The 13,071-nt window shown below is 41.4% G+C and overlaps 1 protein-coding gene across 1 annotated transcript; it reads left to right on the top strand.

Annotated features, from left to right (window-relative positions):
- The first annotated feature begins 9,955 nt into the window (after window positions 1–9,955).
- On the top strand, window positions 9,956–12,624 carry LOC145058064 (plant cysteine oxidase 2-like). Its single transcript, XM_079005989.1, has 5 exons — window positions 9,956–10,668; window positions 11,409–11,515; window positions 11,715–11,853; window positions 11,958–12,161; window positions 12,262–12,624. The coding sequence occupies exons 1-5, from the start codon at window positions 10,434–10,436 to the stop codon at window positions 12,390–12,392; spliced, it is 816 nt and encodes a 271-aa protein (XP_078862115.1). The 5' UTR covers window positions 9,956–10,433; the 3' UTR covers window positions 12,393–12,624.
- Window positions 12,625–13,071: the final 447 nt, after the last annotated feature.

The raw sequence follows: 13,071 nt of genomic DNA, 5'->3' as shown, positions 1-13,071 counted from the left end.
ATCTTTACCCCCTTGAGTGATTCCGAGTGGAGGCCAGTGAGCAGTAGGATGGACTCAGTGAGTCGGAGGTTAGACTCAGTAATGGAGGGACTCAACGAGTTGTTCATACAACTCGGCGAGTCCAAGACAATCTTCTTAGATCGAAGAACAACTCGTCGAGTTGTTCATATGACTCCACGAGCCGGATGCAGATTGCCCGAGCTTTTGAATCAAGAGGGTACTCGTCGAGTCGATGTTGTGCTCGATGAGTAGCCACGAGTAGGGTTGAGAAGTGAGACTAGAGACTCGGCAAGTTGGAGGCCCAACTTGGCGAGTCAGGTCAACTGTAGGTTGACTTTGACCAGGAGAGTTGACTTTGACCAAGGGTAAAAGAGTCATTTTACCCCAGTGCAGTGATTAGCATTTGATTGAGTGTGTTTATGGATTTGTAGCCGGGGAGATACCGGAGCAGCAGCAGTTGGCTTCCAGAGCCATACACACAGCAGCCAGTTCACGATGTGAGTTTCCTTCCAGTAGGAACGGGTCCAAGGCCACAATGCCGGCCCGTTCAGTTAGCAGTAGTTTCTGGACTTCGGTCCAATGCAGTCGTTAGTATGTTTGACGCCTCCGTGGCTCAGACAGGATTTATGTGTTTATGCTAGTTGATATGTTATGCTATGTTGTGTTCAGTTAGTCCGGACTTCGGTCCGATGCAGGGGACGGGGTCCCAGTCAGTTTCGGACTTCGGTCCGATGTAGGGGACGGGGTCCCAGTCAGTTTCGGACTTCGGTCCGATGTAGGGGACGGGGTCCCAGTCAGTTTTCGGACTTCGGCCCGATGCAGGGGACGGGGTCCCAGATAGTTAGTCCAGACTTCGGTCCGATGCAGGGGATGGGGTCCCAATCAGTGGGCAAGGCCCAGTATGTGCTTTATATGTATTGTATGGTATGTGGTAGTTTGGGGGAGCTCACTAAGCTTCATGCTTACAGTTTCAGTTTTGGTTTCAGGTACTTCCACAAGCAAAGGGAAGAGCTCGGGATGATGGCATCGCACACACCACAGCTTCAGTTTTGTCCTGGGAGTTGATTCAGTTTCTTGATATGTTTGGATACAGTAGTGATACAGTTTTTCTCACAGTATTTTATTATGGTTTTTGAAACACGCAACGTATGGTTTTATTATGTGATACTCAGTTTCGTGGTTTTTGTTATTATAAAAATTGAAATTTTTGGGTCGTATTTTTGGGTCGTTTCACTACCCCTTGCTGCTCAATACTCAAAAGAGATCCCGATCTTTGCTACCATTCCATAATCCATCTACTGAGGAACCCAAGCCCGCCGTAGCTAGGGATTTAACCAATCCATCTCTAACACTATACCACTCCGAACTAGCGAGACGTACCAAATCCCGCCCAAGCATGCTACAGTTACTGTATCCTTCGAAACCTTCTTCAATAGAGCACATCCCCTAACTACCATACAAATATCCAAGGTATGCAGATGGCATATAACTCGATCACAATCAACCGCACAAAAATAAAATACTTTTACCGATAATGATGCAGAACCATAACAATATAATCATGCACAAATAAAAGAATTGAAAATGGAAATTGCATACCTGCAACGTCCGGCGTTGCTCGCGTCTCCAAGGTCGTCATCTGAAAAGCCCTGCTCCCTGCTGCAGGTGCCTCTACCCGTCCCTGACGGCCATCCGTGATCCTCAAGGTTGCAGGGGCGGGTGCCATCAACCGTCCTACCGAAAACAAACTGGGACACTGGGCCTTCTTGTGGCCCCGCTGGTTGCAATGAAAACATATCAAGTCGGATCCCTGTGTGGTGGTAACAGTACAATCCCTGCTGAAACGACCAGTCCGACCGCGCTTGAAGCAGCCAGACTCACCACCGCTACCACTCCTGCACGCGCCCCCGTGCGTCCTGCCACACTTTCCGCACCGACTGTGGTCCTGATAATCCTTCGATCTCGAATCCGATCCCTTGGGCCTTTTGCCCGAACCTGCAGCTACTTGAACCTCATCCGGCTTCCTCTTCCGGATCTGCTCCAAATCAATTTCCCTCTCTCTAGCCTGAGAAATCATATCTTCCAGTGTCTTGCAACTGGATCTGCTCACGAACTCCCTGATGTCATCCCTCAACATCTCATGGTATCGGGCCTTCTTCATCTCCTCGTCTGCGACATACTGCGGTACAAGAAGAGCCCTCTCCCTGAACTTGGCGGTGATATCCAACACAGTCTCAGTGGTCTGCGTCAAATCCTGAAACTCCCGTGCCAACTGCTGCACCTCAATAATCGGCGAAAACTCCGCCCTGAACCTGGCCGAGAAATCGCTCCAAGTCATCACATCCAACGCGGCATCATCCCCCAAAGCATGACCAATCTCCTCCCACCAATCCCTCGCTCTGTCCTTCAGAAGACAGGAAGCGAGTCTAACCTTGTCCCCCTCGGGACACTTGCTCGTACGAAAAGCGTTGGCAACATCAGCCAACCATCTGCTGCTAGCAATGGGGTCCCTAGCCCCATGATAATTTGGTGCCCCGCAGGCCCTGAACTCTCGAAATGTCAAGGTACGCGCTCCCAACAAAGCCATCATCTCGGTACGGAAGGCTCCCAGCCTCTCATCCAAGATCTCCCGTATACCCTCCTTGACCGTGCCAAAAATCACAAGAGTCTGAGATAGAATACTGCGCGTAACCTCAGCTGATATTAACTCTCTCATCCGCCCCTCGAGCTGCTCGGCCCCTGAACCCGAGCCTAATCCCTCTCCGGCGACTGATCCGCCCACTGGTCTCTCTCGCAACGTCACCATGCTGAAACATATAACACAACCACTATCAAAATACTCATTACTGCTGTGAGACCAACACACCCTACCGGTTCCCAGTCTTGTCTCGGCCTTTCCCGAATCAAGTACGGATCCTCTGCTTTCAGTAGTACGGGCCCATACTACCTTCCACATCTATCCGTACTTTCCTCAGGAATTGCTTTGACTCCACCAGGTCCCTTATCCACTAATACTACTCCCAACACTATCTCATCCTAGGCTTACCCTAGGGAAACCTCTGACTCAACTCAAACCAGTCCTCAGCTGCTGAAGGTCTCCTTGGGATGCCAATTAGCCATCCCCTGGATACCATCACATGCGACGAGGCTCAGATAATCCTTCAAGTAAAAGACTCGTCCCTACAACGGTTGGACTCAAACAAGAGCTGCGTAATAGGACCAAATCCAGCACTCTGAGATTATTCAACCCTGATCGCATGTGACGTGTTGTATCCACCTAATGGCTAACTCCCATCACTCAGAATCCCACAATGCACAAAGCAAGTAGCATTCGAACAAGGGAAAATCTAACCATAACATACTCAAGCAATCATATCCACATAGCAAGAATCTGAACTAGCATGCAACACAAACTCATAAACTCAGGCATAACCTAAACAGGCTATCCTACTACTGTCTAATCAGCACTATCATGCAGCTCAAAAGCACAAATAACAGGCACATAAGACATCATCCCAAGATCCTTAGTCCTATTCTAGCATGTTGTTCTATTAACTAGTAATCATAACATAAACTTGTATGGGTATTTTGGGGTACTTACTTGAGCTCGGCTGATTGCATGCACCACACCCCTTTTCTCTTTTCAAAGTTCGTTTCCTTCTGAATTCTTTTTGCATTTCTAAAACTGTTTTTCGTTCTCAAAATTCTTTTTACAAAACTGTCTTTTTCATTTTTGAAAACTGTTTATCCGAACCCTCAGTTTGAGTTCAGGCACACCCAAGAGTATGCCCGAATCCCTCAAACCAAGGCTCTAATACCAACTTGTAACGTCCCAAAATTTAAGACTAAAAATTTCTTTTAATACAATATTACTTAAAGTAAAATCATCGATTCAAAACATAATCAAAGTAATAGTTTTCAAAACACATGTTCATTATCAGAGTAAAACATTCCCAGACTGACAAATCTATAGTGTGTGCCATGCGATCACCCCGAGCTCCATCATCGACTACCGGTAGTACCTGAAACCAAAACTGAAAACCGTAAGCACGAAGCTTAGTGAGTTCCCCACTCTACCACATACCATTCATAATCACATACTGCACATACTGGGTCACGCCCGCTATCCGAGGCCTCGCCCCCTACCTCGGTCCTCGCCCGTTACAACGGCCCCGCCGCTCCAGGCCCCGCTCGGATACAGATCTGTTTCACTTAGGCCTCGCCCACTAACACATAATCACACATAATCATATTACAACACATAAGCTAAACACCTGCTAACGGATTCTGTCCAAAGGCCTCGCCTATCCTGGGCCTCGCCCTTATCCTGCTACTGATGAATCATGGAACCTCGTCCATACTCCTACCGATAGTGAGATACGGGCCCAGCCCACACTCACCCCTTCCTAACTTGGGCCTCGCCCCTGATCTGCTGCTAATGAGATGTGAAACACCGTCCACACCCTGCTATTGGTGAGATACGGGACCTCGCCCACACTCACCTCCCTACCAGGCACATACAAGTATCACACAGACAGCAAGTATAAACTATCACGTTAACCATTCCTTGTGTACCCGCCCGCTAACATTGGGACTCGTCCTGAATATCATACTAGCATGCTATGCCTAGGGCTAACCCTCAGGTCTTCTGCACATAGCTACATGGGCCGACATTGTGGCCGTAGACCCATTCACACAAAGGGAAACTCACCTGCACTGGCTGAACTTGCTGATGATCCCACTAGCTGCTGCCCGACCACTCACTGAACTCCTGCTCTACTAGCTTCCCGAGCTATCAATATCAATGCAACACTTAGTCTAACTGACCCCCGACAGTTAACCAAGTCAATTCTGGTCTAAGTCAAGGTCCTGGTCAAAGTCAACCTTTCCAGGTCAACCCTACTCGCCGAGTCCACTTACTGACTCGCCGAGTTCATATACTCAGGGTCCTTCCATTCGTGACATGACTCGCCGAGTCCAACGATTTCCGAGTCCTGACCTGACCAACTCGCTGAGTCTCCACCCGACTCACTGATTCGAGTCTCAACTCGAAGGGTTTGGGGCTTCGCGACCTGACTCGCCGAGTCCAAGAACAGACTCGCCGAGTACCAGACAATCTTCATCCAACTCGCCGAGTTGTTCTTCCAACTCGCCGAGTTCATGCCCAACATCATCCGACTCGACGAGCTGTTCATCCCACTTGTCGAGTTCCTTCTCATCTTCATGCTACTCGCCGAGTACACTCGAAGGACTCGCCGAGTCCATTCAGATCTACATACATGCAGAGGACTTTTGAGTCATGCATGGACTCCAAACTGTAAATCTAGCCTTCCCAAGCCTATCCCCCACGTAAAGTTGCAAACTTTACGTGTAGAGATGGAGATCTAGGCAAAATACACCATAAACTAGGGTTTAAGGCCAAGGGGCTTCAAAATCGACTCAAGGGCTGATACTTTATGCTTCTCCAGTCCATAACACACTTGGATCTGAAGTAGCAACTCCAGATCCGGCTTCTAACTCATGAGGGTGGCTAACCATGGCTTAAAAAGTCCCAAATCTCACAACTATAGAAGATCTAAAGGAGAGAAACGACTTAATACCTTCAATGTCTCAGAAAGGTTCCCCAATCTTCAGATCCAAGGCCAATCCTTGAAGCCTCAATGATTTCCCCTTCTTCTTGTTCCTTCAAAACACTCAATATGGCTTGGGAGCTTGAATGGGCAACAATGGGGCTTGGGGTTCGATGCTCTGGGTGCAAGAGGCAATAAAGGGACCCTAGGAAGGAGATTAAGGCGTTTATAAGGGCTCCAAGTCCCGAATTTGGGGTTTTCCTCGCACAGACCAAACTCGCCGAGTCACCTTGGCCGACTCTCCGAGTCGGTCACTAACTCCTCGACCCGGATCCCGCTCGGACTAGCCGAGTTCCTCCTTGGACTCCCCGAGTCGCCCCTTAAAATTAGGGTTTTCTTTCCTTTCTTGGCCTTCCAAACTTTGGGTGTTACACATAAAGGCATCCTTCCTAGATCCTTAGCCCTAATCTAGCATGCAGTTCTCATAATCATATTATATCATAACATAAAATGTATGGGTATCTTGGGGAAAACTTACTTGAGCTCGGCCGGTTGCACGCATCACAATCCTTGTTCTTTCTCAAAACTCTTTATTTTTAACTTTTGGAAAAACTATTTCCTTTGTAAAAATATTTCAAACCCTTAATTTGAGTTCAGACACCCCCAAAGGTTTGTCTGAATCCCTCAAACCAAGGCTCTGATACCAACTTGTAACATCCCAAAAATCATGACCAAAAATTTTATTTTTAATTATATTACTTATAAAATTGTTTACTAAAAAACATCATCGATATCATACCAAACCATAATCCCATAAGTCAAATACCATAAAACATGTCATAGAATAATAATAATGTCAGAGTACAATCCCAAGAACATCATAGTGCGGAAATCATGTGTGCGATGCGCTGCTATCGTGCCGACTCCTTTCCCTTCGAAGAGGAAGTACCTGAAACCAAAACTGAAAACTGTAAGCACGAAGCTTAGTGAGTTCCCCCATCATACCACATACACATAAGGCCAGTCCCTCGGTATCTTTCAAATGATATCTAGCTGGCATGAATGGGAGTTAGGCTCCCTTTCGTTATCTTTCAACCGGTAGTCGGGAGCTAATCTCCCCTTCGGTATCTTACAACCGGTAACCAGGAGCTAACCTCCCCTTCGGTATCTTTCAATCGGTAGCTAGGAGCTAACCTCTCATTCGATATCTTTCAACCGGTAACTGGGGACTATTTCACCCCCTACTACTACCACATAATAACATATCATGAACATATAGGTAGGCATGCATGGGTGCTGCCTACCCCTTCGGTATCTTTCAACCGGTAACTGGGGACTGTTCCGCCCCTACTACTACTAACACATATATCATCCTAACACATAATCGTAATAGATAGCAACATACTAGATAATTATCACAAAGAAAATCATCTCTACTATAATGTCTTACTAGTGAGCCGACCTTGGTGCCTTAGACCCACTTCTACTGGAAGGTAACTCACCTCAGCGTCGTAAAGTTTGAACTATCCTCGTTGCCGAGATCAACTCCTCTCAGCTACTACACATAACAACCTTCCTTAATTTACCATTACATACTCTTAACCCTTTCAAGGGTTACTCAGGTCAAAGTCAAAGTCAAAGTCAAGGTCAACACCTTGGTCAAAGTCAACTCTGGGTCAAAGTCAACATTTGGTTGACTCAACTCGCCGAGTTCCATAATCCTTAAAACGCTAAAACTTCGACCCTTCTCGCCAAGTCTTGCAAGAGCTCGCCGAGTTCTCCTTTAATAAAGTTGGGACCTTCTACACCTGACTTGCTGAGTTCATCCTTGAACTCGTCGAGTTCATCTTCATCCGAGTTAAAGTGTTTAGTCCTTGACTCGCCGAGTTCTCCTTAAACTCGTCGAGTTCTTCTTCATATAATTGGGATAATGCCTTGAACTCACCGAGTTCATCCTTGAACTCGTCGAGTATGTTGTTCTTCAGGTCCATAGTCATGTTCATCTTGTTGAGTCCCCTCCTAGACTCAACCAGATTCCTCAGGAACAGAAAAGGTTAGGGAACCAATACCCGACTCGCCGAGTCCTATAAACAACTCAGCGAGTCCCCCAAGATCCATGTCCTCACAATCGGTTTCAGTTGAGTTCATTGCATCCAAAATGTAGATCTGACCTCCTACGATCGATTTAACACGTAAAGTCACGAACTTTACATCAATGCATGGGTTTTCAAGCCTAAAAGGTCCAAAAATGGAGTCTACAAAATGCATGGGGTTCTTATGGCAATAAAGTCAGCACCTTTATGCCATGAGAACCCTCCTAGGTTCAAGATCTGAAGTCATCACTCTATATTACGCTCTAAACCTGAAGGTGACTTAGAAATGACCCAAAAATGAGAAGATTCAAGCCCTAAAAAGGATCTATCAAATGGAAAGTCAAGGTTGAAGCTTTTTACCTTGAATGAGCTGGAAATGAAGCAAAACCTCTAGATCTACTTGCTTCTTCTGGAACCCTCAAGCTTCCACTTCTTTCTTCAAGCTTCAAACAACCAAAAACACACAAAAATGGCTTAAGGACACTCCAAATGCTTTAGGGTTTCGAGTTAGGGCTTTCCCGGACAATGAGAGACGATAGAGGCTGAAATGGGACAAGTTAAGGCGTTTAAATAGGGTGCAAACCCTAAATATTAGTGTTTCATCCATGCAATCCTAATCGTCTAGTCGGGATCCCGACTCATCGAGTAGGTTACTTAAAACCCGCGTCCAGAATCCAGTCTACTCGACCAGTTGGGCCTCCAACTCGTTGAGTCCCAGTGTAGAACATGCAATTACTTAAACTTAAAATATGTACTGGGAACTGGGTGTTACAAATTGTTTGGGATGAGTATGTATGGGTGAAATGTTTTATAGATACCTAAGTTAAGGATATATCTGTATTGTTTGGTAATAGTTGGTTTCCCAAGCTTGATAATTATAAGTTATTATTATAATAATATTATGGGGTTAAAAACCCTATATGTCTCACCAGGTTTCACAACCTCACCTACTAAATTTATATGCATAGCAAGTTACAAGGATAAAGCTTTTGGAACTTGATTAGGATGCCGAGTGATTTAAGAGACAGTCTGCATTAGTGTCAGGACCATTACGTCTTTTATGTTATAACAATGTTGTGTATTAATTATGACATCTTAGAGTTTTTGTATTTTGAAACAACATCTTTACTCGAAGATATATTTATAAAACCGAACAGGATTTTAAAGGTGAAGAAAAGTTTTTTATTTTATTTTATTTTATTTTATTTTTATTTATTTATTTATTGTTATGAAAAATAGGGGATGTCACACGAACCAACATGTTAAGCTTTCGATTCAAAACTCTATAATCCTTCCTCGTCATTGACAATGACTCAGTCTCCTTATCTTATTTACTTTTATCATCTAAAGGCGAAGGAGCCAAGATAGGAGTAACAAAATCTTCAAAATTAGTACCACCAAAATTCGTATTCATCCCATCATCTACCACAAACCCTCTATCATGATTCTGAACTTGAGTATCTAGCTTATTAACCAAAGGGTCAACTATGGGCGTGATGATAACTGAAGTGGTTGTAGAGATGACAAAAGGTGTATGAATGCAAGAATGAATATGGACAATGGTAGTGGCAGCTTGGAAAGCATCTAATTAGAATCGAAAAGCTTTTTAAGTCTTCAGATAGCGAAAAGAAAGGTAGTGCATGATTTTTTTTGGGAGCGGTTCAGCCTTTTAGGGACTGATCTCGGAATGGTTCGTTATTTTTGGGACCCATCTCTTTTTGGTTTGGTCTCGTTTGGTTCGATTTTGATTTTTTTACTAGTTTGAGATGGATCTTTTTGTTTATGTCTAATTGCACCTGCATATTCTCTCAGCCGTGGTTGTTAAAGCTTCAATCTTGATTTTAAGATCTTACGATTTTAATATCGTACGAGTGAAAAACGATCCCCATGACACTACGATACCTATCTCACCTATGTAGTTTTATTATCTGGTCAAGTATGAAAAGTTCATCTAGTAAACTCTAATTAAGTATCGAATGTTGCAAGTAGTTTCGTAAAGCATCGTCATTTCATCAAATCATTCTGAATTAGACAGAAAACACTCATAATAATCACTTTGATATCTTAAGTCTTTAGTTGTACATGATCACAATTTTTTTTAGTAAAATGTTTTCTTCTTAAATTTTACGATTTCTAACAACAAAAATTATATAGTTAATGCTTAAGATGTTACGGTTAATTATACTATCAAAGTCTTAATTAACATTAAGAAATAATAACTTCACACCTAAGACATGGAGCAAATTTGAAAATAATGAGTTTATTTTTAATTATAGGATCTTCTATTTTACAAAACATAAATAATTCTTCAGTAAAATCTAAATCTTTGACAACCACTACTCCCTAGTCGCATCCAACAAATGTATCGATGGAGTCTTACTACGCAAAGAAAGGAGCAATACTTGAGGGGCTAAAGGTCGATATTTTGAAAGTAGAGGGGTGTTAATGAAATTAACAGATACAGCAAAATATCTAAGCACTGTGGCATAACGGTAATTTCCGTCATTCATGTAAACAGTGGACGGTTAACGGGATGAATCGGGCATTTCTATCATTCCATCCATGGCGCCCCTGGTTTTCCCTCCCATCCCACTTTTTCAACTCCATGTTTTGCGCACATGAAATTTCCACGCGATGACTATAGATCAACAGTTGTCTTCCTTACTACTTATAAGCAACCAGTTCTTATTATTATATATGGCATAGGATCGAAGGATCGAAGCCTGTTGATTGATTTTGAGAAGTTTTAAATCGTATTTTTGATCGAACGATGACGAGTGATCAGGTGAAGCATTCAAATCGAAAGCGAAGAATTACTAAGGCTGATGATACGAGTAAGAGAAGAAGAAGGAAGAGATGCTGCCGCGAAACCAGTATGAAGATGATACGATCGCCACCGGTAATGTTTCCGTTGCAGAGACTTTACATGTCTTGTTTAGATGTTTTCAAAGGCGTTGGCACCGTTCCCTCGCCTTCCGACGACCAGAAGCTCCGCCGTATTCTCGGTGGGTGATCTCTTCTTATCCTTTAGTTAAGTGTCACTCATTATTATTATTATATAATTACTTAAGTATGAATCGAACCTTATATAGAATTGGTAAACTGATAATTTATATATCAGTTCATATATGTATCATATTCTTTTATAACTACTTAAACTGATAATCTTTCAATACAGCAAACTTATAGTTGTTTACATTTTATGTAATGTTTACATAAAATAGTAAATATATTACAAGTTTAATTTGGAGAACCTATGCAATTAAAGTTTTGAAGAAGATGAAAATCAACTCAATGAGACTTTGAAAGTAAGTTAATATGAACTCTTGAATATCAAAAATTCAAAATTAACTTTAGTTAAATTAGCCAGGTTGAAACATATATATTAATCTTGATAGAGATACACTAAAATTTGCTTATGATCATTTCACAACAAAATATGGTACACTTTTCTTGAGAAAGCTATTAAAACCCTAATTTTGCTAAAAGATGCATTGGTTACCAGTTTTAGAATAAACTAAAATACCAATAGTATGTGCTTACATACATCTACATCCATTCATTTAATTAATATCATTATTATAACTTATCACTTATAATATCATCAAAAGACTTAAAATACTTCAATTCTTTCCTTGGTTACATACACTTGACTTCAATATTGTGTTATACACACATGTATATACATACACACATATATATATGATACTTATCAAAGGTTTTATCATATCATATCATATTGCAGATGGTATGATGCCAGAAGACTTTGGATTACCAAGAAATTTGCAATTTTTTGATCCCGAAAACAGCGTAGTAATATACACCTCCATTTACCAGTGCCATAACTTCTCGGTAATTATCATAAGAAATTAACTAGTTATAATCTTCTTATATTTGTATATAATTATAAACCTACTAATAATTTCCATAACTGCTTTGGTTTATTTCATTATTGAATTAGCCCGATGTTTTGGCCTTTTGGGCTTACAGTATCAAAATACTCACTGAATTTGAATTCTATTTTTAATCGAGATCTCATGCATTTTTGCAGTTATATATTTTATTTTTGCCGGAAAATGCAGTCATACCTCTCCATAATCATCCAGGAATGACGGTTTTTAGCAAGCTTTTGGTTGGCAAAGTGCACATTAAAGCATACGATTTAATTAATCCTCCATCTTTATCTCAACGTAATTAATATAATCCTCTTCACAAACACACATACACATCGTATACTATGCAGAAAGTTTTTTGTTGATTATAATAATGTGTCTTTTGTGGGTATATTATGTAGAAAAATTGGCATGCTTGAAAGTAGATAACGTGTTTACAGCTCCATGCAACACGTGTGTATTATACCCAACATCAGGAGGCAACATACATGCCTTCACAGCTGTTACGCCATGCATGATTCTGGATGTGGTCGGACCTTCGTACTCAAAAAAAGATGGTCGAGACTGCTCATACTATAAAGAGATCCCGTATATTGTATCACCATGTAAGTAATCAATTACTCCAAAATGTAACTGCATTTTCCAATGTTATTCAAAAAAAAATTCTTGATAGTTAATTAATTTATTAATTGGGTGATTTTTTAGGTGAAGAAATGACGATTCCAGAAGAAGATGGAAAGTGCTACCAATGGTTAGAGGAGATCGAGAAGCCTAAAGAGTCGGAAATGGATAGAATCGAGTATCTTGGTCCTCAGATCATTGAGGTTGCTGCATAGATTGTGTGTGTGATCAAGCCTTTTCTTTTTCCCTTGTTCAGTTGTTCCTTTAGCATTTTGTGTGTTTGGAAGATCGATCGTACAGTTAAAGAAATATGTTGTGATATTTATTTGGAGTTTTATTGTTGGGTTGTGTTATGTATATTAATTATATATTTCCTATAAGCCGATGAGACATTATACCACACCGTTAGTGGTGATCACATATATAGTATAAAATAGAGTTTACTCATGTTCAAATGTTACATCCTTCAACCTTATGGTGTCTTGTGGTTCAAAACAAAATCTACATCAAAACAGTAATTGAAGTCATACCATGTTTGAATATCGAGTATTCATGAGGTGGGACCTCTGAAGGATTACTTCATGCTAACATTATATAAATTCATACATATTATAAATATTTGTCACTATACATACATCGGTTCATCTATTTTTTTTAACGGTAGAATACATTATATTAAAAAACTAGTTAGATCAAAAAACATTACAAAAAAGAGAGCTAAAATTGGTTTTGAAGCCACCCAACCTAATTAAATTTAAGTTTTTTGTTCCTGTTGTATAACCAAAAATTCCATTGTGTTACATTTCTCTCTATATTAATAAAAGAATAATTGTTTTGTCAATTTATTAATTCTTCATTTTAAACTTAAATTTTCCATGTCTATAACACAGCTAA

This window comes from Lactuca serriola, chromosome 6 (genome assembly GCF_051521515.1).
Source record: "Lactuca serriola cultivar US96UC23 chromosome 6, Lser_US96UC23_V15, whole genome shotgun sequence".
Classification (NCBI taxonomy): Eukaryota; Viridiplantae; Streptophyta; class Magnoliopsida; order Asterales; family Asteraceae; genus Lactuca; species Lactuca serriola.
This window is presented reverse-complemented; position numbering and strand designations above follow the sequence as displayed.

What these genes read in the sequence shown, in the direction of transcription:
- LOC145058064 (XM_079005989.1), top strand. Translation starts at nt 10,434, where the DNA reads ATGACGAGTGATCAGGTGAAGCATTCAAATCGAAAGCGAAGAATTACT. An exon ending in ACCAGTGCCATAACTTCTCG is followed by an intron (nt 11,516 to 11,714) that starts GTAATTATCATA and finishes GCATTTTTGCAG; the next exon opens with TTATATATTTTATTTTTGCC. An exon ending in TCCTCCATCTTTATCTCAAC is followed by an intron (nt 11,854 to 11,957) that starts GTAATTAATATA and finishes TATATTATGTAG; the next exon opens with AAAAATTGGCATGCTTGAAA.